This window comes from Muscardinus avellanarius (assembly GCF_963383645.1).
Source record: "Muscardinus avellanarius genome assembly, chromosome: 18".
NCBI classification, from domain to species: domain Eukaryota; kingdom Metazoa; phylum Chordata; class Mammalia; order Rodentia; family Gliridae; genus Muscardinus; species Muscardinus avellanarius.
In genome coordinates this window covers 45,047,476-45,072,107 of record NC_137804.1, presented here as the reverse complement: position 1 = coordinate 45,072,107, position 24,632 = coordinate 45,047,476, and the positions used below count along the sequence as shown (strand labels likewise).

General features: G+C 44.0%; 1 protein-coding gene across 1 annotated transcript in view; it reads left to right on the top strand.

Moving 5' to 3' along the window:
* Positions 1–24,632, top strand: part of LOC308276667 (uncharacterized protein) — a gene marked incomplete at both ends in the record, with an annotated part of 29,856 nt that overhangs the window by 1,514 nt on the left and 3,710 nt on the right. The window contains 7 exons of the mRNA XM_080715491.1: positions 189–248; positions 1,421–1,521; positions 3,250–3,610; positions 5,853–6,003; positions 10,743–10,830; positions 13,467–13,570; positions 14,359–14,572. Coding sequence (XP_080571617.1) covers positions 189–248; positions 1,421–1,521; positions 3,250–3,610; positions 5,853–6,003; positions 10,743–10,830; positions 13,467–13,570; positions 14,359–14,572 — 1,079 coding nt within the window. The remainder of the gene's footprint in view (positions 1–188; positions 249–1,420; positions 1,522–3,249; positions 3,611–5,852; positions 6,004–10,742; positions 10,831–13,466; positions 13,571–14,358; positions 14,573–24,632) is intronic.

Here is a 24,632-nt window from a genome sequence, read left to right as displayed (position 1 = left end):
GGCTCCCAGTTCTGAGGGGTGCAGGACCTCAGTAGAAGATGGAGAAGCCATGTAGAGGCAAGTGTAGTTCTTCCTAAAGAAAGCGCTTCTGCTTTTGTCTTCATTGTTACTTCTCCAGAGAATTTCCTGGCTTTTCCATTTTGGACTGGGACTGAATTAGTGGTCTCTCTGATTGGACTCTTGACCAGCTGCTGGATCCTCTGGCTCTCCATGCGCAGCTGGAAAGTGGAACTACACAGCGCTGGACTGTAAGCTGACCTAAGACCCTGCGAGTTCTATGACTCTAGAGAACCCTGACGATACACCTCTTTTCTTGCAAAGCATCTCTCTCCTGAGGTAGCTCACATTTCCTTATGAAGTTGTATGTGCTTTGTTTTTCTTTTTAGTTTATTTTGTTAATAGTTGTTATTACTTTGACCCTATGAATGTATAGGGTACAGTGTGATTATTAGACCCATGTATATGGTATCCAATGATCAAACAAGAGTAGTTACCATTTCCATCTACATTTGATAACAAAATTAATTGTGTACATTCATGAGGGACCGTGTGCTGTCTCTAGACATGCACACACATGATGGGCTCTGATTGAATCAGGACAGCTAACATTTCCATCTCTTTGTCTTTACTTTGTGTTTGGAAACTTTGAGCTCTACTTTTCTGGTTGTTCATAAAATATACCCTAGGTTTTTGTGCACTATAGAGTCTGTTTGTTTGTTTATTTATTTATTTATTTATTTATTTATTTTTATTTTTGGTGGTACTGGGGTTCCTGGAAGCCCTTCTACCTTCGGGCTACACTCCCAGACCTATTTTTACATTTTTATTTGGAAACAGGATCTCCTAAGCCAGCGCGCGTAGCTGGCTTCGAACCTGCGCGATCCTCCTGTCTCTGCCTCCCAAGCGCGGGGATTACAAGCGTGCGCCACTACGCCCGGCTAAAATACTTGGTATCTTAAGTTTGGTCCAGAGCTGCCTCTGTGTGTGTGTGTGTGTGTGTGTGTGTGTGTGTGTGTGTGTGTGTGTTTATATGTTTGACCTACATGTACCAGAGTCCCCACATCTCCACACCCTCACCAGCATTTGTTGTTGGTTGTGTTTTTAATAATTGTCATTCTGATTGCTGTTAGGTAAACTCTCAAGGTAGTTTTTTTTATTTGAATCTCTATGACTGTTAATGATTAGCACTTTTCATACATTTATTGGCCATTTGAAGTTCTTCTTTTCTGAAGTGTCTATTTAGTTCACTTGCTCATTTTTATTATTATTTTTGTTTTCATATAGGTTCTTGCTAAGTTGCTGAGGCTAGCTTTGAATCTTTGATCCTCCTGTCTCAGCCTCCCAAGTGCTGGGACTCCAGGCATGCACCACCATGCCCATCTGAGCTGTATTTGATTCTGTTTTATCTGCTCAAATTCAGTTCTGTAAAGAAAACTCGATGGAATTCATGAGATGCTTTGATGCATATTTGGACAGCTTGGATATGGAGAAGCAAGGAAGAGACTGTGAGCCTCATGCACTGTACACACACATCACTCCTAGGAATCAACTTATCTTACAGAGAGAGAGGTGCCCAAGCAGTGGATCTCCTGCTGTGTACTGAATTCAGAATGAAGTCAAGGATGCTAATTATGTTATTTGAATTGTGATATATTTAGATCAATAAGAACTGTACTTCTGGATTAAGTAAAAATGTGAGGAAACAGTGAGTTCTGTCCAGTGGTTTTACCTTTCTTTCATATGTTTACTGGGTGATGTACATTTCATGATGCCCTTTGCCATGTTTCTATTTGACATGGCTGGAATTATGTTAAATTGGACAATCATTTCTTCCTATTGTAATTGAGGGTCTGTTGATATATTCAGAAACCCCTGCATGAAAATTTAGACAACTCGGGTTTAAGAAAAGAACAACTCTTTGGAACATAAGATGACCAAGCTAGGTCTCAGTGTTAATGGAGCTAACAGACATACCAAAAAATTGAGAGCTGAGCAGTGGACTATTCAAGGTTTTGGAAACGAGATAACACAACAGGAAACAGAAGTCTGTAAAAGTCAGTACAGCCTTCTGAGATCATGTAGCTAGCAGAAATGTGAGCTAAAGATATAAAACAGGGTCTGCATAGTGATGAAAAGAATATTTTAGATTTTTATGAATGACAAGTCCATTTCCATTTAGTGATAGATAGAAATATATGCATAGCATAGTTATCAAAGTAAACCAAAGCTACATTCACCTTATCAACATAGTAAAGTGCATACCCCCAGGGGGACGTTAAGATGGTAAGACACTTGCAAATGATTATTTTAAAAATGGAACAGATTATTCATGCAAATCAGCATATTACTTCTTTATCAGATACAAACTCTGCCAGATGTGGAGGTGTGCACCATTCACCCCAAAACATGGGAATCCAAGACAGAAGAATATCTGGTTTGAGGCCAGCCTCAGCAACTTTGCAAGTCTCTCAGCAACCAAATGAGACCTTGTTTCAAAATAAAAATAAAACAGAGTGGCGGTGTAGCTCAGAGGTACAGTTCCTAAAACTAGGTACAGTTCCTAAAACCAAAAAAGATGATGTAGGAGAATCAGGAAGAGAAAAACTTAATATCCCTTTCTTTCATATGTTCATGAAAAGCAGGGACAAAAACTTAATATCCAAACTGAAAATTAGGATGACTTTTTGTTCCAAACTTTAAAAATGGGGGGATATTCATGAGATAAACCTTCATGACTATTTCTCTTACAACTTCTTCTGTCATTCAAACCTTTCAGAGAGTTCTTCTCAGGTCTTATGAGAATGATGTAGCACTTGGGGGCAAAGATGCAGCCCAGGAGCCCCGCACTGGAGGCCAAGATGGAGAAGACCTCCACGGCCACCATGGCCTTCCCCTTGCTGCTGTGGTAGACAGGGAGGAAGGTGACCCAGACACTGCAGAACAGCAGCGTGCTGAAGGTCAGGAACTTGGCCTCGTTGAAGGTGTCGGGCAGGTTCCTGGCCAGGAAAGCCATAGTGAAGCTCCCCAGGGCCAGGGAGCCCAGGTATCCCAGGACACAGTAGAAGGCGGTGACTGAGCCCTTGTTGCACACGATGAAGATGTGGCCGTGTTCAGAGTGTGCATCAGTGTCAATGAAGGGAGGAGAGGTTCCCAGCCAGATGGCACAGAGCATCACTTGGATCAGGGAGCAGATGGGGATGATGAAATTAGGAGCCCCTGACACCAGGAGCTGCCTCATCCTCCTCCCAGGACCAGTGGCCTTGAAGGCCAGAACCACGGTGACAGTTTTGGCCAAGACAGTGGAAACAGCCACAGTGAACCCGACTCCAAAGGTGATCTGCTGGAGGACACAGGTGGCCATGTTGGGACGGCCAATGAAGAGCAAGGAGCAGAGGAAGCAGAAGGCGAGGGAGACGAGCAGGACGTAGCTGAGAGTGCGGTTGTTGGCCTTGACGATGGCAGAGTCTCTGTGCTTCACAAAGACCCCAAGAACCCCAGCTGTGAGCGCAGAGAAGCCCAGAGCAGCACAGGCCAGAGCCGTCCCCAGGGGCTCCTCATAAGCCAGGAAGGCCACCACCTTGGGGAGGCAGCGGCTCCTCTCAGGGTTTGGGTACTCGTGCGGGGGGCACTGGGTACACTGCTCTGCATCTGGAGGGTAAATAATCAACATTTCATTGTTACTGATTTGTCCATTTTGCCACTTTGAAGTCCACAGTCCTGTCTGTAATGTCAAGGTCAGGACAGACTGTCTGAGACGTCACAGGAGAAGGACCTGGGCGGGCGGTGTCATCCCTGAACTGGAGAATGCGTCCAGCTCCTGGAAGACCGCCTTTCCCAGGGCACCTTCAGCACATGGTGGTCTTTGTGGCTCCGTCTTTGGCTGACTGGTGTCCCCACGTCCCCTCTCCACCACCCCTGCTTCTTTCTCATCAGAGTCCCAGTTACCGCCATGCTATGTGATCAAGGTGAAATTTTTTCTTTCGCATAGAAAACCCAGAAATAAACTACCATCACCTTACAGAAGCTCCTGTGTTTTAACATACCCTGATGTCTACTCGTTTTAGTATATAACCTGATATCTTTTGGGAGAAGTCTTTTCTCTTTTCATTTCATTTTTTAAAATTTTTATTGGCGCATTGTAGTCATACATCTTAATGAAGAACAAGAGGAAAGTGACGTACATTCCTGTGACTATTCTTCCTGATGTTTCCATCTGAATGTTGAAAGGTTTGAAGTGAAACGATTTAAACTTAAATGAAATTTAATTTCTGTTATACAATTAACTCTTTTTGGTAATGGATTTTGAGCCTTATAGACCTCTACCACCCAACTACACCCCCAGACTTTTTTTGAATTTTGAGTCAGGGTCTGGATATTGTAAAGTGCATCATGTAAAGTGCCTTTTCAACAGCTAACATCTGCTCTTACCCTGTGAAAGCAGCCGAGAGGCACAGCTTTATTAAAGGGAATGTCTGTGTTTTGACTGAATTGTGTTTGTCACCCAGGTATAAAATTACACTTGTAATCCCTGTGCTTACGAAGCTGGTACTACTGCGTAGGACACGGGATCCGGGTGTGATGAAGCACACCTGTCATCTCAGTACTTGTGAGGCTGAGTCGGAAGGATCAGAAGGTTCTAGTCCAGCCTCAGCCATGTGGGGAGACGTTTAGTAATTTAGCAAGATCTTCTCTCAGAATAAAAAGTAAAATAGGGCTTGAGCACAGATAGGAGGTAGAATTCTCCTAAGTTTGATCCTCAGTACCAAGCACACACACACACACACACACACACGCACGCACGCACGCGCACGCACGCACACACACACACACACACACACGCAATTGGAATTACATAGTTCTTATGCAGGAATTCCATTATCATAGCTGTTCTTTATCATTTCAAAAAATGAAAAAGTTTCCATTAGTCTTACAACAATCTGTTTGACAGTAGCACATTTTGTTTTGATATACATATGTCAAAGATATATCAAAGATTACGTATATATGTACATATATATAATCTTGTGTGAAAACTACATATACAAATACTATGTTGTGCCTTTTCTTGAAATATCATGTCCTTATTTTTATTTGTTTTTTCTATTCTGGGCATTAAGCTCAGGAGCATTCTACTTTGAGTCATAATAGCAGCCCTTTTTATTTGCTGTTTTGAAACAGGGTCCCCCTTGCTAAAGGCTTGTGTTGAACCTATGATCCTCCTGTCCTTGCCTCCCAAGCACTGGGAATACAGGCCTGGGTCACCATGTCCAGCTCATATCTTCATATATTCCCATGTTATTTTGCCTTCTATTAATATTGCAAAGTCCTGGGTCCTGTATAAAAATGTGTATTCAGGCTTTGCATGATGTTTGGACATGTTCCCGATGCACTAAAATGCCCCCATGACAGTTTGTGCACACTTGTTTTGTGTATATCCCCTAAGTGTGAAAAGCTCTAGCCTTTCTACTGGTTTCACGCCTTCAAGGTATGCACAGGTTGCCTTGAGGATGACACCATCTTGAATTTTGTGGGTAGCCTTTATCCTGGCCCACCGTGAGGCTTCAGGAGGCTGTCTCAGGCAGTGATGGAAGTTAACAGCTTCAGACTGGAATGGTGCCATCGCTGACCTCACAGCTGGACAGGCCAGGCCACAGCTGGATCATGTGAGGCAAGGCAGAAACTACAGCCTGGACCTATGAGCAGGACGGGATGAGGGCATGGCTAGCAGTCTCTACTCCGACTCACTACCTACGCCCTTGGCTTCTTTTTACTGTGACATACAGGGGAGGGGAATTGTAGGGTGGGTCTATATTTTTACCTGTTTTATTGGAAATGTGTCTCTCTGGGCACAGAACACAGATAAAGCAGCAGACAGGTCTTCCTTCCTGAGGGATTCTCCTGAATCCTGGGCCACAGCTCTGGCTGCACACAGACTGAGGAGTCTGAGGGAAAAGAGGCGGCAGTCAGACTGCTGTGTATTATTACTATCCACTTTAGCAGGATGTCAGAATCTCTCTCCTCATAAGAAAGAACTTTGACCTTGAATGGAAGGTCATTTCTCACTACCACCAACCACCAGCATGCCAACTCTATCTAGAATCTGACTTTTGGTTGCTCTTGTAAGCTACTACTGCCCTTCTCAACCAACTAACAAATATCACCATGGGACTAAACCGCTTTTAGTTTAGACATCTCCAGCCATGCCTCCAGGCTTGCCTTTATCAACCTCATCACCCAAGTCCTTTCTGCGTGATGTTCTATTTTGTGAGCTCGTGTGCCTGAGGGATATTTGGGGGTGTATCTTTGAAGGGGATTGCTGGACTCCCCTTTCTCAGACAAGCAGGAAACTCTGAGAGTGAGTGACATGCCACAGTTTTTGCCTAATAAACTTGCGGGTTTCAGAGGCCAGGAAAGGCATTGATTTCCAGGGACTGAGAATGTAATTGCAAAACAATGATTATTACATACGTCAGCTGCAGTAGAATAGTGTGAGGTGATTGGAGGATGGAGATGCATAGAGAAAAAGGATAGAGAAAGGAAACCGTTCAAATAATACTATGGCCATATGTGAAGAGATTGTTACCAGTTTCAGTAACGTTTATGCAGAGGGAGGAGGAGAGAGAGCGGTGTGACGCAGAAGGAAGTACAAGGAGTGCTGTGTTCATGTGTGTTTGTATCACACTGAATCTGACCAGGGTGCACAACTGTAATGCACTAGGAAAAGTATAAAAGTAGCCGGGAAGTATCCAGTTGTGGAAAGAGGACACGATATCACTGTAGTGCTTAAGATGCTGGATAGAGCTGGGTGGAGTTGTGAACATCTATAATTCCAGTAGTTGGGAGGCTGATGCAGGAGGACTGCAGGTTTGAGGCCAGTTTCAGAAACTTAATGAGACCTTGTTTCAAATTATTTATAAAGGGCTGGGGGTGTAGCTCAGTGTTAGAATGCCCATAGGTTCAATCCCTACTCTCATAATAAAAACAAAGAAGAAAGAAAAAGGATGCCTAATAGATCAAAGTTGGAAGAGTGAATGGCATTAAAATACTAATAAAATGGAATAATACTTCCCAAAAGTTAGATGGTATATTATTCCATTTGATATATGCTAGTATTTTAGCATATATCAAAATATACTAAGGGTCTGATCATGTATTTTGATAAAGGTTCTTAGGATTATATGTATAGAAATATTCATATTTATGTATCTTTATTTTATCTCTATTGTTATTCATTACTTATGTTCAATTCTATTACTGTGACATGAATAAATGTACTAGAACATAAATATAAAACTTCTGCAAACTTGCTCCTTCTATAGATTTTAGCTGAGAATATGTTGTGTCAGAATCACATAGTACAAAATAAGGATGTGATGTGTGAATTTACTGATGAGCTAAAGGGATCACACTTGTTCTCCTCTGAAGAATCTTTTTAAAATTACTTTTTTAGTAGTTAGTTATGGAACTTAGGGCCTTGATCCTGCTAGGTACATCTTCTACCTATGAGTTATGCCCCTGCTCTTCAGGATCATTTATTCATATGTATGTATGTATGTATGTATGTATGTATGTATGTATGTATGTAGGTACAGGGAATTGAACCCAGTATCATTCTACCTCTGAGCTGTACCCTCTGCCCTGCTTTATTTTCGGGACACTATCTAGCTAGTTTGATGAGTCTCACTACTTGCCGAGGCTATCCTCGAATGTACGGTCCTTCTGTCTCGGTCTCCCTAGTATTGGGATTGCAGGTGCGCACCACTATCCCCAGCCAGGACTCTATTTAGATCTGTGTGTATCCAATACTGAATTGAAATCATACCTCTGTGAAGCCCATAGGCCACTCTATGATCTCTTCATTGATGACCAACTCTTGAAGGAGTGGACTCCTGGACACAAACTCCCCTACTTTAACCAGCAACCCAAGGCCAGCGGGGAAATTCACAGCATTTTGTATACCATACTGGGCCATGTGGTTTCCTTTCTTGTCTAAGGATATGTGTTGCCCAGCACTGTTGATAAACTTAGTTTCCTTCAGTAATGGATGGAGCTGGAGGAGAGACGTCGGATCGGAAACGAGGCATGAGTACAAATTAAAGGTGGAAAGTCCAAAGTACTTAACAATCCTTATTCCCCACCTCCCAACGCTCGGGTTTCCTCAATGGTAAAAAGTCTCAGGTCTGTTTGGGTAGAAGCCTTCTCATGGGCTTAGAGAAGAAACGAGTTCCTCCATGGACACAATGGTAGAGCAGCGGAGTTCAGGGATTCTAGGATTCTAGGATTTGCCCAGATTGTGCCAGATTTGCACGAGCTCTGCCAGAAACCCAACCAGACAAATCTGCCCAAGGCATCTCAGAGACCAATCTTTACATAAAAATGCAACAAAAGGGGTGGAACTATTTAGTGCCTTCATCTTGGGGAAGATGGCCTAGTGTGTGTATGTCACAACTCATCAAAACTTAAAGATAAGTGTGTCCAATCGATCGTGTATAGCAGTGATATCTCAAGAAAGGTTTAAAGAGGACATAACATGGGCTCCTTTCTATGCTTTTGGACCTTCTTATTAACCAGGTTATTGTCTGGTGACATCACTGGGAGCTATGGATATCTCCCCCCAAAATTAAAAATTTCAATTCTATTGAGGTTTCGAATGGAGTGTGCTAATCTCTGAATCTCTGGGGCTCATGGCCCAGCCTCTGTTGTGGAAAATAACCAACCTCTGATTGTTTAAACAACATTTTTGTCTTCTTAAATAAATTTTCATTTCGTATTTGGAGTCTATGTTATCAAATTTACCTACCTTTCTAAATGTCACCTTCAAATAAAAACAAAATGGCTCATCAAGTAGTTTTATTAAGAAAAATAGAGATAGATGGTGAATTAAAGTTCTGACATTACTTTTTACATATATGCTTTGTCTACATATTAAACTTATTTTCTTGGGGGTGGTACTGGGGTCCCTGGAAGCCCTTCTACCTCCGGGCTACACTCCCAGACCTATTTTATATATTTTTTTTATTTGGAAAAGGGTCTCTTAAGCCAGCAAGGCTGGCTCCGAACCAGCGTGATCCTCCTGACTCCGCCTCCCAAGAACGGGGATTACAAGCGTGTGCAACCACGCTTAGCATATTAAACTTATTTTAAACACTGAATAAATTTGATTAATGACTTTGATTATTGTGCATGAGCTTATAAATATATTTTGTATATGGATTTTGTATTCAGATAAGCCAAGGTTAACACCCAGGAAAATCTATCTCAAACCCCAGGGCGACATGATATGATATCAGTGGTCTTCTATTTAAAAGTGGAGCAAGAGGCCACATTCCCATGTTTTACTTCTTGTAGGTTTCAGAAGAATAAGGAAGTCTAAGATGGACACATGGTACAGCCCTGTCATCTCAGTATTTAGAAGACTGAAACAAGAGTGCAGCACATCCAAGGCCTGCCTCACTCTCTTGGTGCGAATCTCAGCAACTTCTGAAAATATGTTTCAAAAATAAAAATGTTTGGGGATGTGGAATACCCTTGGGTATATTCCCTGGTTCTAAAGAAGGAGAAGAAGAAGGAGGACGAGGAGGAGGAAAAGTAGGAAGGCGGAAGAAAGTCAAAAAGCACTTAATTTCCCAGAGTCAATTGAAATAAATAGAGCCCAGTTCAGTTTTCACCAAATGTCTCTCAAGGAGGATTTGGGCTCCTCCACACACAGTAGGATGCACAAAATACCCAGAATCAGACATGAGAACCACTTCCATGTTTCCTGGACGCACTCAAAGGAAAAGCAAAGATTGGCACAATTTTTATTGCTCTATGTCATTCAGGAATTATGTCCAGATATTTAAAAGCATTTCATCCTAGTTCAATTTTTAATTAAATAGTTTGCAATGGAAGCTCCCCATAGCAAAAATTTCCTCACACTGATAACAGTTTTAGATACGCCTACAGCCAGTGTAAAATGCCCATGTTCCTTCTGGCCTGATCCTGCTGATCTAGACTTGAAAATCTGGCCGTGATCCAGCTCACTATGATACCCACAGGCGCCAGCAAATGCTCACACATTGCCTGATTTTAGATGAGACCTACCTGCCACGGAGGAAGCCTCATCTTGTCTACATCGTCTGTAGATCCCTTTGCTATTTTCTCCAAAAGCATTTTATGGAGACCATGGGCCACGGCGTACACAGCATTATAGATGAAATAGCTGGAGTCAGATAAGGTCATGATGTCAATATCTCCTGGCACAGACTCTAAGGAGGTATTCGGTAGGCATTCTCCAATCTTTCCACATGAGGACCCAGCAGGTGAACAAGTAAAATGGTGAAGCCACAGTTTACTGAAGAAAAAATCTTCTGGGTACTGGGAAGGGTCGACCGTCTTGAGAAAGTGTCTGAAGCCAGGGATTTCCCCCTTGTGGTGGGATAACACGAAGCTTCCATGGAAGGAATGCAGCATGTGCTTCATCTCGTACACAACGATGTCCCACTTGGCTGCCATGATCCACACCTTGCCTGTGGTTAGAAAGAATTCTGCTGCGAGGTCCACGGTGATGAGGCTCCCCACTTCGCCATGGAGAATGTGCACGTTTGCAGATGAAACTCCCATCCTGGACATGAAATTGATGTCACTCGACCCATATAGTATCTTTGTGGCAGGGAGCCTTTCTGTTAAAGCCACACAGATATCCTTCCTCACCATTTCAGTTTTCAGACTATGAAGAAACTGTTCTCCTTTAAAATCATCAGATATGAAGATGGCCACCCACGTCCAGCTGAAATGCAGCAGTAATGAGACCATTGCACGGGCCAGAGAGCTGTCCTTTGGGGCCATCTGGTAGAGTGAGGGGAACTGGTCTTTGTCACTTAGCATGGGATCAAAAGGTCCATATGTGACCTGAGTTAGCAAAGAAAATATGATTCTGTATTTAGAGAGATTCATGGTTGTGTCTCCTGAGAAAGAAATAAGAATATTCTGTATAAGAGGAAGCTGTTAGTCCAGGCACAGTGACTCATACCTGTGATCTCAGAACTTGGTAGGCTAAGATGGGAGGATCACAGGTTGAAAGCCTTTCTCACAAATTTACCGAGACCCTGTATTAAAAATTTAAAAAAAAGTTAAAGGGGCTCATTCTGTGGCTCAGAGTAAAATGCTCCTAAGTTCAATTTTCAGTAGGAGAGAGAGAGAAAGGAGAGAGAGAGAAAGAGAGAAAGAGAGAGAAAGAGAGAGAGAGAGAGAAAGAGAGAGAGAGAAAGAGAGAGAGAGAGAAAGAGAGAGAGAGAAAGAGAGAGAGAGAAAGGAGAGAGAGAGAAAGAGAGAAAGAGAGAGAGAGAGATTAGATAAACTACTCTTTACTAAAAAGAAAAACCTGTAGAGTTACCCAGTTCTCTCATTCTGCCCTGAACACCATGTTTCTGACTCATCACCTTTAGAAAGCAAACGTAAGTCAGGCAAGCTGGCACACATCGGTAATTACAGTACTTGGTAGGCTGAGACAAAAGATTCCAGGTTCCATGCCAGCCTCAGGAACTTAGTGAGAACCTGTTTAAAATAGAATGTCTAGTATGGTGATGTATGCCTGTAACCAAAGTACTTGGGAGGCTGAGAGGAGGTCCAAGACCAGCCTCTGCAACATAGTGAGACACTCAACAAATTAGTGACACCCCATCTCAAAATAAATATAAGTATAGAGGCATAGTGTGGAGGTAGAATTCCCCTGAGTTCTAACCCCAGAAAAAAATTAAACAAACAAATTAGGCTGGGAGTGCAGCTCAGAGAGAGAATGTCCCCGGATTCAATACCCAAGGTCAAGAAAGGAAGGAAGAATGGAAAAAAAGAGAAATAATGGAAGAAAGAAGGAAAGGGGGCATATAAAAATGAAAAAAAATTAAGACAAGAAGGTGAAGGGCATTGAGCCTGTATTCATTGTTAAAAATGGCTGTGTTCACTGCTCATTATACAAGCTTTTATACTTAGGCAGAACAATCAAATTATTTTCTCTATCTCTAAGCTGTCAGCCAAGAGCTGCAGCCAAGGTCGATCTTGGTCATCTAAAAGTTGGCTGTTGGCCAAGCTGAACACTGAATGTTAAATATAAACACCTACACTTAGAAAAAGAATTATCTAGACTCTCACAACAGTTTAGACTAAAGGTAACAGATAGAAAGCAAGCTAAATCAGCCCAATATTAATTACTAATAATACAAAGCAGTTATAGCTCCCCAAACCTCCATGCTTTGAAAGACTATATTCCTGTGTCTTTCTTCTCTTTATTATTAAACAAGTTTTTAAGATCGTAAGTAACTTCTAGAAGACAGAGATAAGGAAGAGCGGAGAGGTCACCAAGGACAGGGGGACAGCACATGGTTTCCACTTAAAAAAGGACAAAGCAGGCATGTACTATGTAGCCCCGACCTTGCTCACCACGTAACACAGTTTAAGCAGTGATATCAGGTCTGTCTCTGTAAGGATGACCAAAGAGGACTAGCAGATAATGCTTCGCTGCAGAGATAACTGGCAGGTCAGCACCAGCTTTTGGTGAGAAGTCTGTGGCTAAGCAGGATAGGAGGAAAGAGATAATGAATTCTTATAAAAATATTATATATTCAGAGACTTCAGTGTCTTATTTGAAAGCACTCCACTGCATCACTCTGACGTGGTGCTTTGATTATTCTGTCCCTTCTTTCTACCTTTGTAATAAAACTTTGCTTAAGGTAGCAGCAGTGTAGTTCTGGCTGTTTTTTCTAAACTAGCTAATAACAAGAACCCGTGGTGATATCTCAAGCCATTATCCTCAAGTGCATTTACATTTTGCAGTAAGAAATAAGGGCAATGAACTTTGGGCAGGACATCATTAAGACAGTGGTGTTGGTTTCAGTCTTACTCCTGTGGCTTGTGGGACAGGGCCAGCCCCAGCCCCAGCCATCAATGCTGCCTGTAAACACTGATGATGAAATGACTCCTTGCTACACTGACCTCCAGGTCCTCCTGACTTCATTTATTAACAAGAAAATTTATATCATCTTAAAGAATGCATTTGCTTACCCTCCCTGATTCTTTAAGACTTGATTCTTCCTAAACACGATGCCCCTAAACTGCTGCCCCTGTTTGGCAGTCGTACCCATCCTGATTGCCGCTTGTGTTACTGGGGCTCCCTGCAAAGGACCTGTGACATGAGGAGGTCTGTCTCAGTCAGCTTCTTCATCACTGTGACCACAGTACTTGACAAGCGCAACTTAGAGGAGGAAAGGTTTATTGTGCTCACAGATTTAGAGTTCTGAGGTTTCAGAGGTTCTATCCATGGTCAGTTGCCTCCAAAGCAGAAATTTTGGTGGCAAGGCATGACAGCGGGACAGAGCTCACAGCTCACGGCAGGGAAAAGCAGCAAGTGAGATGGAAGCGGGCCGGGGACAGATACAGTGCCCAAGCCACACCCCAGGAACCCCCTCATTCAGCCATATCCCGCTCTCCAGCTGCATGAGTGGTCTTTTTGTGAACATCCAAACCATAGGTTTTAAGAGAAAATGTGACTTTGAGGGCTCTCTAATATCTGCGTGGATGGATATGAGCAAAGCAGGTTTGGGCAGAGACTGTGGTCAACCCCAGGAGAAGTGTCTCTGAGCCTCAGCTCTCGGGATCACAGGAGCTACAATGGCTCTCATTGTTGTCCCACATGCAGCTTGGTTTTCTAGGTGTTTCTCTCTCTACATCTGACAGTAATTGTCCTCTGGAGGCCCCTGAGATGCTCACGTCTGATGCACTGTCCATGGAATGGGCAGTCTTATATACTGTGGACATTCCCTGGAAGCCCACAGATGTCAGCTGACAGGAGTCAGTGTTACCAATGATTGTGAATTAATATGTTGGTTGAGACTATTTGGAGGGAAATTGGGTAATGAACCTAGGGACCTTCTGCCTCTGAATGACAGCCCCAGCAATATTTTACACTGGAATCAGAGTCTCACTCAGTTGCTGAGGGGCTCTCTCTACGGCTGAGGCTTGTCTTGAACCTCTGGCTCTCCTGCCCCATCCTCCCAAATCCTGGGATTATGAGTGGGCTATAACATCCAGAGCTCCTTCTCTTTCCTCTTCCCCGTACACTGTTGATCATCTCCAGAGTGTGGGAGTTCACAGGAACCCGATCACTTAAGCCCTCGTGACTGATAAACATCAGCTTCCACATTGCCTGTGATCAGATGGGAGAGACCAGCACTGGGAGAGACCTGCACGTTTCTCTCCAGAATGCACCGCCCGCTTACCTGAGGGGTCTTGTAGAGCTCCAGCAGGGCTCCAACCTGAGCTGAAAATGCTGGTGAGGTTCCTGTGATGGCGGCAACAGGACTTTGTGCGGTCTTGCACTTGTAGTTAGGGAGAACCTCGTCATTTCCGGACAGCCACATCAGAGCAGTCTCCAGGGTCCTGTGATCACTGGGGAAGGCATTGTAGAGCTGGAACCCCAAGGTCAGGTTGGGGAGCAGCTGAGGGTCCCTGTTGATCTCCTCGATGGCAAAGTAAAAGGCCAGCACGTGTTGGTAGTGCTTCCAAAACCACCTGGACAGAGGAGCAGCAGCAGGGACAGGTGACATTAGGAGGCTCAGAAGTGAGTCCTGAGCAGCATCAGCACCAGACAGGCGAGACCCAGGATGCTCCTCAGAGGTGGCCCTTCCCTGACCTGCAGAGCTCGAATAAGTAGGGTTCCTAGGGTTCTGGGAGATCTTGGAATGGCTGTTTGACTCTTGTGAAGCTAACTTGGTTCAAAGCCCTGAGAGGTTTGCAGGGTGCTGTGAGTAGGGTAAGATGGTGTCTAACTGGACGATAAAGTTGTCAACCAGACCAATTTGCTACTTAAGCTCCTATTAATTCAAGGTGGATTGATGGGCGCGTAGGAAGCAAAGTGTTCTCTGTGGACGCTCGTAAGGGTGGCTCGCATGAACTTCATAAACCCTTTTGTTTAGTTTTACGTCAATGAGGATGGGACCCAGTAGTGCTCTGCCACTGAGCTTTACCCAATTCACTAATTCTTTTTGAAACTGAGTCTCAGTCGGTTCCTGAGGGTCTGCCTAAGTTGCTGAGGCTGTCCTGGAACCTGGAATCTCTCTGTCTCAGCCTGTCAAGTATTGGGATTGCAGGCCTGAGCCAAGAGGCCAGTGCATACAAACCCATCTTTTCTACTCAGAGTAAAAGCCAAGACACAAGCATTACTGCTTCTCCCTTTGTTCAGGAATCCTTGGGTAACTTCTGCCCTGCCCCTGTTCAAAGCTTTGGAGTGACCTCCCCTTTGCCCATGTTTCCTGGGGGATTTTACGCAGTTCTCTTTGTACGGAGTTGTTAGTGCTCTGCTCTGCGGGCATTTGTGAGAACGGCTCAGTTATCACAGTTTTCCTTCAAAAATCAGCATCTTATTCAGAATTTCTAATGTATTTTCATAGATTTCAAGCCATCTATCTGTGTTCCTTGACTTTCTTTCTCTGTAGTGAATTCCCCTTGATCCTTTCTCCTTTTACTTTTTTATATTTTTTAATTTTTTCATTGTAGTCATACATCTTAAAGAGTTCTTTGTTTGATTTTTGTTTTTGGTACTGGGGATGGAACCCTGAGGCATTATACCTCAGAACTATATCTCCAGCCCTATTTTTTATTCTTTATTTTGAAACAGGGTCTCATTGAGTTGCAAAGGACCTCAGCAACCTAGTGAGAACTTGTTTTTTAAAAAGTTTTTTTAGAAAGCCTCTGCTCCTGAGTTCAATCTCCCGTAACACAATAATTAGAACACATTGAAAGAAAAAGGACTGGGGTGTGGCTCAGAGGTAGAATGCCCCTGGATTCGATCCTCAGTACCAAAAGGGAAGAGGTGTGACTAAAAACCCACAAACCCACAGGAAGCTGTGACCACATGTAACATGTGTATACAGTGTGGGACTTACCTGTGAGGTACCTCACTACGATACGGTTCCTGTAAATAAGATAGCCGGATCACAGATATTTCCTGCTTCACATAATAAAGGGGAAAAAATCCACCCAGCATTAGGTCTGCTTCTCTCTGGACACTTGGCTTCAGGTATCGTAAACAGTTCCTGAAATCATCATTCCAGGTGGTGTACAAAGGCTGCTGGAGCAAGAAGTAAAGAAACAGAAAGAAGAACATCTCACACTCTGCCCGATACAGAGATAGTGCAGCATCCAAGCTGAGATGTGAGAGTGGGAAGCAGGATCCTGGATGCTTGCACAGGCATGGTGGAGTCCCACTGTCTCTGGATGCCCTGGACTTGTCCAAAGCGTGCAGACAGGCTTTTCAGACAGGGATCAAGTGAGAAGGAGAAGGGAGTGTCCATAAGGGAGTCTCGGCACTGAGACCTGAGCCTTGTGTCTGCGGTCAGTAAGGATCCATCACCCTGTCTTTTTATGACTCTGCTTCAGTCCTGTCCAGGAGCTCTGGAGACCCAGTGCCCTGGGCACTGCACCTGTCACCCTCCATCCTGATGGAAACACTTTGGAAAAACATGTTTGTGCCTCTCCTTCTTCTTCTTCCCGGCCTCCATGATTTCATCACAGTTCAGCAAGGCTCTGTGGGCCACTGCATCCTGAGACAGCAGCCACAAACCCCTGAGAATCCAGGGGCTTATGCTTGTTGTCAGTTCACTGCCCTGAGGGATGGGACAGGCTGAGAGAGAGGTGGTGTTGCAAAGTTATCATCCTACAGTCATAATGTATACCCATGTTTATACCAGCAAAGTTCACAATAGCCAAATTGTGGAAACCGCCTAGGTGTCTATCAACAAACTAAAAGGCAGATCAATACATGGGATTGCATTAAACTGAAGAGCTTCTGTACAGCAACGGAAAATATCAAGAACCTCAACAGAGAACCAACAGAATGAGAGAAAAGTTATGCCACCTACTCCCCCAATAGAGGCTAATATCTAGAATATACAGAGAACTCAAGAAACATTGTGTTAAGTGAGATTAGTCCGTCCCCAAATAAGAAATCAGATGCACCCACTATTATGCAGAAGCTAGGGAGAAAATGAGTCATAGGAGGAACTCTAGACGAAGAAGGAGAAAGTACAGATGAGCAAAGAGGGCAACCTAACTGAGGGGAATGGGAGGGGGAGAGAAAATTCCCTAATGCACATGAAGTGCATTTCTAAGCACATCAAAGTCAATCACTAACCAAACATGAGGAGGAGGGAGGGGGAGGGACGTGGTGGGAATCAGGTGAGGGCTAATTGGGTGATGTGTGCATGTATGCCTCTTCCATCTTGTACCCATGAAGGTGTATGACTACAATGCACCAATAAAAATGTTTAAAGATATAGCAAGTTGGATTAAAATGCATAATCCAACTATATGCTGCCTACAATCAACTAACTTTATAGGGTAGACAGAGAAATTTGTAAGCTAAAGGTGAAAGGATGGAAAACAGATATTCCATGCAAATAGAGATTGAAAGGAAGGGGCAGCTGCTATCATGTCTGATACAGCAAACTTTAAGCCAAAATTGTCAGAAGAGACAAGGTGGGTCACTTTTTATTGTTAAAAGGAGCCATCCAATATGAAGATATAACATATTAAATATTTATGCCCCTAGTATTTGCCTACCTTCAATGGAGGTCTGCATATGCAAAACAAACTGTTCTTGACTTGAAGACCCAGAGAGATGCCAGTATAATAATCCTGAGAGAATCCACACACGTCTCACACAATTAGATTGGTTGTTCAGACAAAGATTAGTAAAGGCACTTCACACCTAATAAACACTATAAACCAATTAGGCCTAACAGACATTTACAGAATAATTCATCAAACAACAGCTGAATACACATTCATCTTATCTGATCACGGAAATTGTAGGCCATAAAATAAGCACCAGCAAATTTTTTAAAAAATTGATAAAATTTCTTGCATTCTTTCAGATCATAATGGACTGAAGCAGAGTTCAACAACAAGGACATCCAGAGGAATCACAAGAACAAATGGAGATTAAATGATAAACTACTAAATAAAGACTGGGTGAAGGAAGAAATAAAAGGGAACAATTTTCAAACTTTTATAATCAAATGAAAATAGAGACAACACTTACCAAAATCTATGGAACACTCTAAAGGCTTGTTAAGGGGAAGTTTTATAGCACTGAATACCCACATAAGAAAAACAGAAACACTCCAAGTAAACTATCTAATGCTATACCTCAGTGTCCTTAGAAAATAGGAACCATCTAACCCCAATGCCAGAAAAAGGCAGAAATTAATAAAAATGAGAGTAGAAATGAATGAAAGAGGGAACAAAACAAAACAAAACAAAAACCAGGAACAATCTAGAAGATCAATAAAACAAAAATCTATTTTAAAAAAGACAAATAAAAATGATAAACAATGATAAACCCTTAGCAAACCCAACTACAAGAAAATGAGACAGACCCATATTTCCAGGGAGGCTGAGACAAAGAGTGTCTTAGGATCAAGGTCAGCCTCAGCAACTTAGACTGTTTCAACACAAAAAATAAAATAGGGCTGGGTGTCGCTTGGAGGTAGAATTTCCCTGGTTTGACATCTAGTAACTAATATGTATAATGGATTTAGCATTGTAAACACCAATTAATTTTACCTTCAAAGATTCTTTAAAGGAAGTATTTCAAAGAGGAAAGTTTCTGGACTTTGGGTCCTGGCTAATTAGGTGATGTGCGCATGTACGCCTCTACCATCTTGTACTCCATTAAGATATATAACTACAATGAACCAATAAAAAATTTTTTAAAAAAATTAAACATTTCTTAAGGGACACCTATGACTTTATTTATTTGCTTATTTTTTGTGGTACTGGAAGTGGATCACAGGGATTCTCTGTCTTTGAGCTATAACCCAAGGCCTTTTTATTTAAAAAAAAATTTTTTTTTGCAGGTCTGGTAATGGAACCCAGAGTCGTTTGACCTCTGAGCTACAACCCCTGTCCAATTTTTTATTCTATATTTTGAAACAGGGTCTCACTGAGTTGCAAAGGGCCTCACTAAGTAGCTGAGGCTGTCCGCGAACCACGATCCTCCAGTCTCAGCCTCCTGATGATGGGATTGCAAGCATGAGCCTGCACGCCCGGGTTTTATTTTAAATTTTAAACATAGTCTTACTAAATTGTTGAGGCTTCAATCCTCCTGTTTCAGCCTCCCGAGTACTGGGATTACAGGTGTGCACCACTCTGCCCAGGACCTTGTACCTTTTAAGGAGGATCAATACATGGGATTGCATTAAACTAAAGAGCTTCTGTACAGCAAAGGAAACTATCAAAACCTCAACAGAGAGCCCACAGAATGGGAGAAAAATGTTGCCAACTATTTCTCTGATAGACGACTAATATCTAAAATATGCAGAGAATTCAAGAAACTCACTCCTAAGAAAACAAATGGCCCAATTAAAAAATGGGCAACTGGACTAAATAGACACTTCACAAAAGAAGAAATTCAAATGGCCAATGAACGTATTAAAAATGCTCAACATTGTCAGGCCTCCTGGCCCTGACCCTGGGCGGGTGGCAGGCGCTGGTGGGGCACCCTTAGGTGACCCCCTCCCCACCCAGAAGGACCCTGAGGTCTGGGCCGCCAGGCCCCGATCCTGGGCGGGTGGCAGGTGCTGGCGAGCACCCTTAGGCGACCCCCGCCCCACCCAAAAGGACCCTGAGGTCCGGGCTGCCAGGGTGCATGGCTGGGTGCATGGGCGGGTGTGGGCGGGTGTGGGTGGGGCACCCTTAGGCGACCCCACCCCACACACCAGAAATGAAAAAAAAATTTCATCGTTACTGAGTGCCTGATCCCACATCCTCCCCAAACCACACATACTCTCTTCTCTTATTTAAAAAAAAAAAAGGAAAGAAAAAAAGATAAATATTCGAGAGGGGTTAAGATGGCCGCAGCGGCAGCTAGAATATTGGAGATGCAGACAAAACATATCCATCTGAACTGGAACTTTTGGAAAAATTCCCCGCGAAGGAGGACTGCTGCTTCTCTACATCGTTAAGAATCCTGGACATCACTTGTAAGGAGAGAGTCTAGCGGAGACCTAGGGGGAAGGCGGTGGTGGCAGCAGTGGCCGAGATGGCGGTGGAGACTTATCTTTGGGAGAGGCAGACATCTGATCCAACCCACCCTGATACTCTGAAGAAATTACCCCAAAGGTCGAATGCTACCGTCGCGCATGCTTAGGAACACTGGACATTGTGCGGTATGGGGAAAGAGCTTGGGAAAGATTTGAAATGGTGGAGGCAGTCGCATTGGCAAGTACTCAGGGGAGGCAGAGATCTGACGTAATACACCTGGAACTTTTGAAGAAATTACCTCAGAGGTGGAATACTACCACCTCGGCAACGTGGGACAACCTGCTGGGTGAAGAGGATGCTCGGATCGGAGCCTGCCGTGAGGCAAGGCCAATGCTGGGGCCTCTGAGGCCAGGATCGGAGCCTACCAAGGATTTAGGCCAGTGCCGGGACCAGTGAGGCCGGGATCAGAGCCTGCTGTGAGACAAGGCTGGTGCTGGGGCCTCCGAGGTCGAGATGGGAGCCAGCTGATGCGTTAGGCCAGTGCCAGAGCCAGCAAGGCCGGGATTGAAGCCTGCTGCGGGGCAAGGCCAGTGCTGAGGCCTCCAAGGCCGGGATCAGAGTCTGCCGAGGGGTTAGGCCAATGCTGGGGCAATCAAGGCTGGGATCAGAGCCTGCTGTGAGGCAAGGCCGGTGCCGGTGCCTTCAAGGCCTGGATAGGAGCCTGCCGAGGGGTTAGACTGGTGCCAGGGCCAGCGAGGTCGGGATCGGAGTCTGCCTTGAGGTATGGCCGGTGCTGGGGCCTCCAAGGCTGGGATTGGAACCTGCCGAGGGGTGAGGTCAGTGCCAGGGCCAATGAGGCTGGATTCAGAGCCTGCCATGAGGCAAGGCCACTACTGGGGCCTCCGAGGCAGGGATCGGCGCCAGCCAAGGGGTTAGGTCGGTGCCGGGGCCAACAAGGTTGGGATTCGAGCCTGCTGTGAGGCAAGACCGGTGCTGGGATCTCCAAGGCTGGGATCGGACTCTGCCTAGGAGTAAGGCCAGTGCCAGGGCCAGCGAGGCTGGGTTTGGGAACTGCTGTGAGGCAAGGATGGAGCTGGGACTTGCGAGACCAGGATGGGAGCCTGCCAAGCGGTTAGGCCGGTGCCAGGGTCAGCGAGGCTGGGATTGGAGCCTGTTGTGAGGCTAGGCCAGTGCTGGGGCCTCTGAGACCAAGAGTGGAGCCAGCTGAGGGGTTAGTTCTGTGCGGGGGCCAGTGAGGCCAGGATTGGGGCCTCCCATGAGGCAAAGCCAGTGCCGGAGCCAGCGAGGTCAGGATAAGAGTCCCCTGGGTGGCCAGGCCACTACTGGGGCCATCAAGAGTGGGATCGGAACTTGCAATGCGGCATTCACATAGAAATAGCACAGAAAACAAAATCCAGATGCTTCCCCTAATTAGCAAGAACTAGGAGGAAAGGGGTAACAGGAGGAAGTCGAGTAGTAGAAAAGGCCCTTTTGAGAAGAAATTAAGGTGACCAATCAGAGGGGAGGGGATGGGGGAGGATGGAATCTCTTTAAAACTCATGAGGTGCGTAAACAAATATATCAAAGATAATTACCAATTAAGCATGGGATCGACGGAGGGGGAGGGAATGGGTTGGGGATTGGATGAGGGCTTATTGGATGATATGTGCTTGTAAGTGATGTATGATTACAAAAATAATAATAAATAAAAAATATAAATAAATAAATAAATCAGGCTCAACATCATTAGCAATCATAGAGATGCAAATCAAAACTACCCCAAGATTTTACCTAACTCCAACTAGAATGAAAATTATGCAAAACACAAACAATAAATGCTGGCAAGGGTGTGGAAAAGTGGGAACTCTAATACTTTGTTGGTGGGACTGCAAATTAGTGCAACCACTTTGGAAAACAGTACAGAGGATCCTCAGATGAATGGAAATGAACCTACCATATGATCCAGAAATGCCACTTCTGGGTATCTACCCAAAAGAAAGGAAACCCAACTACCAAATCGATGCATGCGTATCTATGTTCATAGCTGCACAATTCACCATAGCCAAACTATGGAACCAGCCAAGATGTCCATCAACAGATGAATGGATTACAAAACTATGGGATATGTACACAATGGAATTTTACCAAATCATGAAGAAGAACAAAATTCCGTCATTTGTGGAGAAACGGATCGAACTGGAGAACATTATACCAAGTGAGATTAGTCAGTCATAAAAAGTGACTTAAATCAAACCAAAGAAAAATGTTTCTGTTTTTCCTTGCAGGAAATAAATCCCTCTTTCCCCACTTTTGCCTATGTACACAAAAGACTGAACATTTTTCCTTCTCGCTTGTCCATACCCCGAAGGAGCAGAATTATTTGAAGAGTGCAAACACAATAGACTAATGAATTTAATGAGGACCACGGGGAATTCGACCCTGGAGATGCTAGACGTTTTCAGAGTGCCCATCTCCCGCCCCCTGGTGTCCTGTGATCCATCCTCTGTGAGAGCCTGAGCAGACGTCCTAGGACAGACCCTGGAGAAGCCTTTCCTCATGGTGACTGCTGGGAAGCGTGTGTCTAGTGCGGCTGCTGTGGTGAAAAGGAGATTGGGAGTGGAGAAGGCTTCACCTCTGCACGCCTGGGACAATCCACAGGCAGGAGTTCTCTGAAGGAAGGAGTCGGAGGAATGGCTGCTACTCACAAGGCTGCATGAAGCTGAAAGAGGTAACAGCACTGCTATTTTAAACTGTTTGGAATCCTTTTCCTGGTTAAAAGGGATGGTGACAAATGGTAGCCAGGCAAGACTTATGGTGACATTTCAGGAAGATGCTTACATTTACAGCATGCAATTTATTCCACGGGAACCACAGCAGAAAAATCATACACATCAGCCAGGTGTGGTGGGCACGCTTGTAATCCCCCCGCGCTTGGGAGGCTGAGATAGGAGGATCGCGCGGGTTCAAAGCCAGCCTCGGCTATTTAGTGAGGCTCTCGGCAACTTAGTGAGACCCTGTTTCCAAATAAAGTATAAAATAGGTCTGGGGGTATAGCCTGGAGGTAGCAGGCCCCTGGGTACAATCCCCAGTACCACAAAAAAAATCATACACATCATCTCCCTTTATTTCCCCCTCCAATTCTCCCATGTCCTGAAATTGTAGGACTCACTGGTAGAGTGGAGGACATGCATGCATCTAAGAGGGTTTGTAGTGTGTGTGTGTGTGTGTGTGTGTGTGTGTGTGTGTGGTACCGGGGATTGATCCCAGGGGCATTTTACCTTTGAGCTACACACCAGCAATAATTTATGTTGTTTTTATTTTGAAACAAGGTCTCACTAAGTTGCATAGGGCCTTACTAAGTTGCTGAGGCTGGTCTTGAACCTGTAATCTTCCTGTCTCTGTCTCTCAAGTACCAAGATTACAAGCATGCACCACCACCCCTAGCTCAAGAAAGTTTAAATAAGGTTTCCAAGGCCACACGGATGGTGCTTTGATCAAATTCTATTGAAGGATGTCTGATTATCTTAAAAATCAAATCACGTATTCAAAATAATTATCATAAAGGAGGAACTTAATAATGATAACAATGTTAACATTAGTAATTGCAGCAGTCATTAATTGTGATTTTTTTGAGACTGTACACAAGGCTGTGTGTGTGTGTGTGTGTGTGTGTGTGTGTGTGTGTTACTGAGAGTTGAATCCAGGGGCATTCTACCACTAAACTACTTCTACCAGCCCTTTTCTTGGTTGTGTTTTGTTTTTTGTTTCTTAGGTTAAACTTTTTTTTTAAATTTTGTTTACATTCTAGCAAAGAACTTAAAGGCATTTTGTACACGTCCTAAAACTTTACCTGAAGCTGAATTTAAAGACGATAGGCTTTAAGTCAAGGTGGCAGAGAAAAATCTCAAAACAGCAAAGTATAAAACTTCATTATGGATATCAATGTCCACGTTCAGGGAACTGTACACTGAATTTCAGGAGAGAAATGCATAGAGATTTACAGATTTGCGGTTTGGCCATATTTAGAGGTGTCAGCAGGTCCATGCATGGGTAAGTGGTGTCTTTGTCAACGGTGGGGATCAGGGGAGGGGAAGGGCTGGGGTGATGGGCACTGCAGCAGGTAAAGTGGAGGATATGATTAGGTTGGGTAAGAATTTAAGTATAATAAGGTGGTGTCTGGTTGAGATGAGAGATGGTGGTATAGTAGGATTATTGCGGTTAGTATATTTAGGTGTGGAGATATGGAATAGCTTGAGTATAAAACAAGAAGACACAGGAAGGGAAAGAAAAAGTTTTGAGAGAAGAGAGTAGATGCGATAAAGGGAGGAAGCTTGTAAAAGGAATGGGGGAGGGAGCAAAGAATTATGCATAAAATAACAAAACAAGCAGCAAAAATGAACGATTGTAAGAGTAAATCAAGACAAAAAAACAACCAAAAAAAAAAAAGTAGCGTCAGAAAGAAAAAAAAGCAGTACTGCTAATTTACACATAAAGGGCCTGTATGGTGTCTGCTCAGTGGAGTAGATTTGGAATATGTTCCAATATCTCTCATTTGCTCCTTTACCTCTTGTCAGCTTTTGGATCCACTTTATGAGTGTTTGCACCCTCCTTGACCT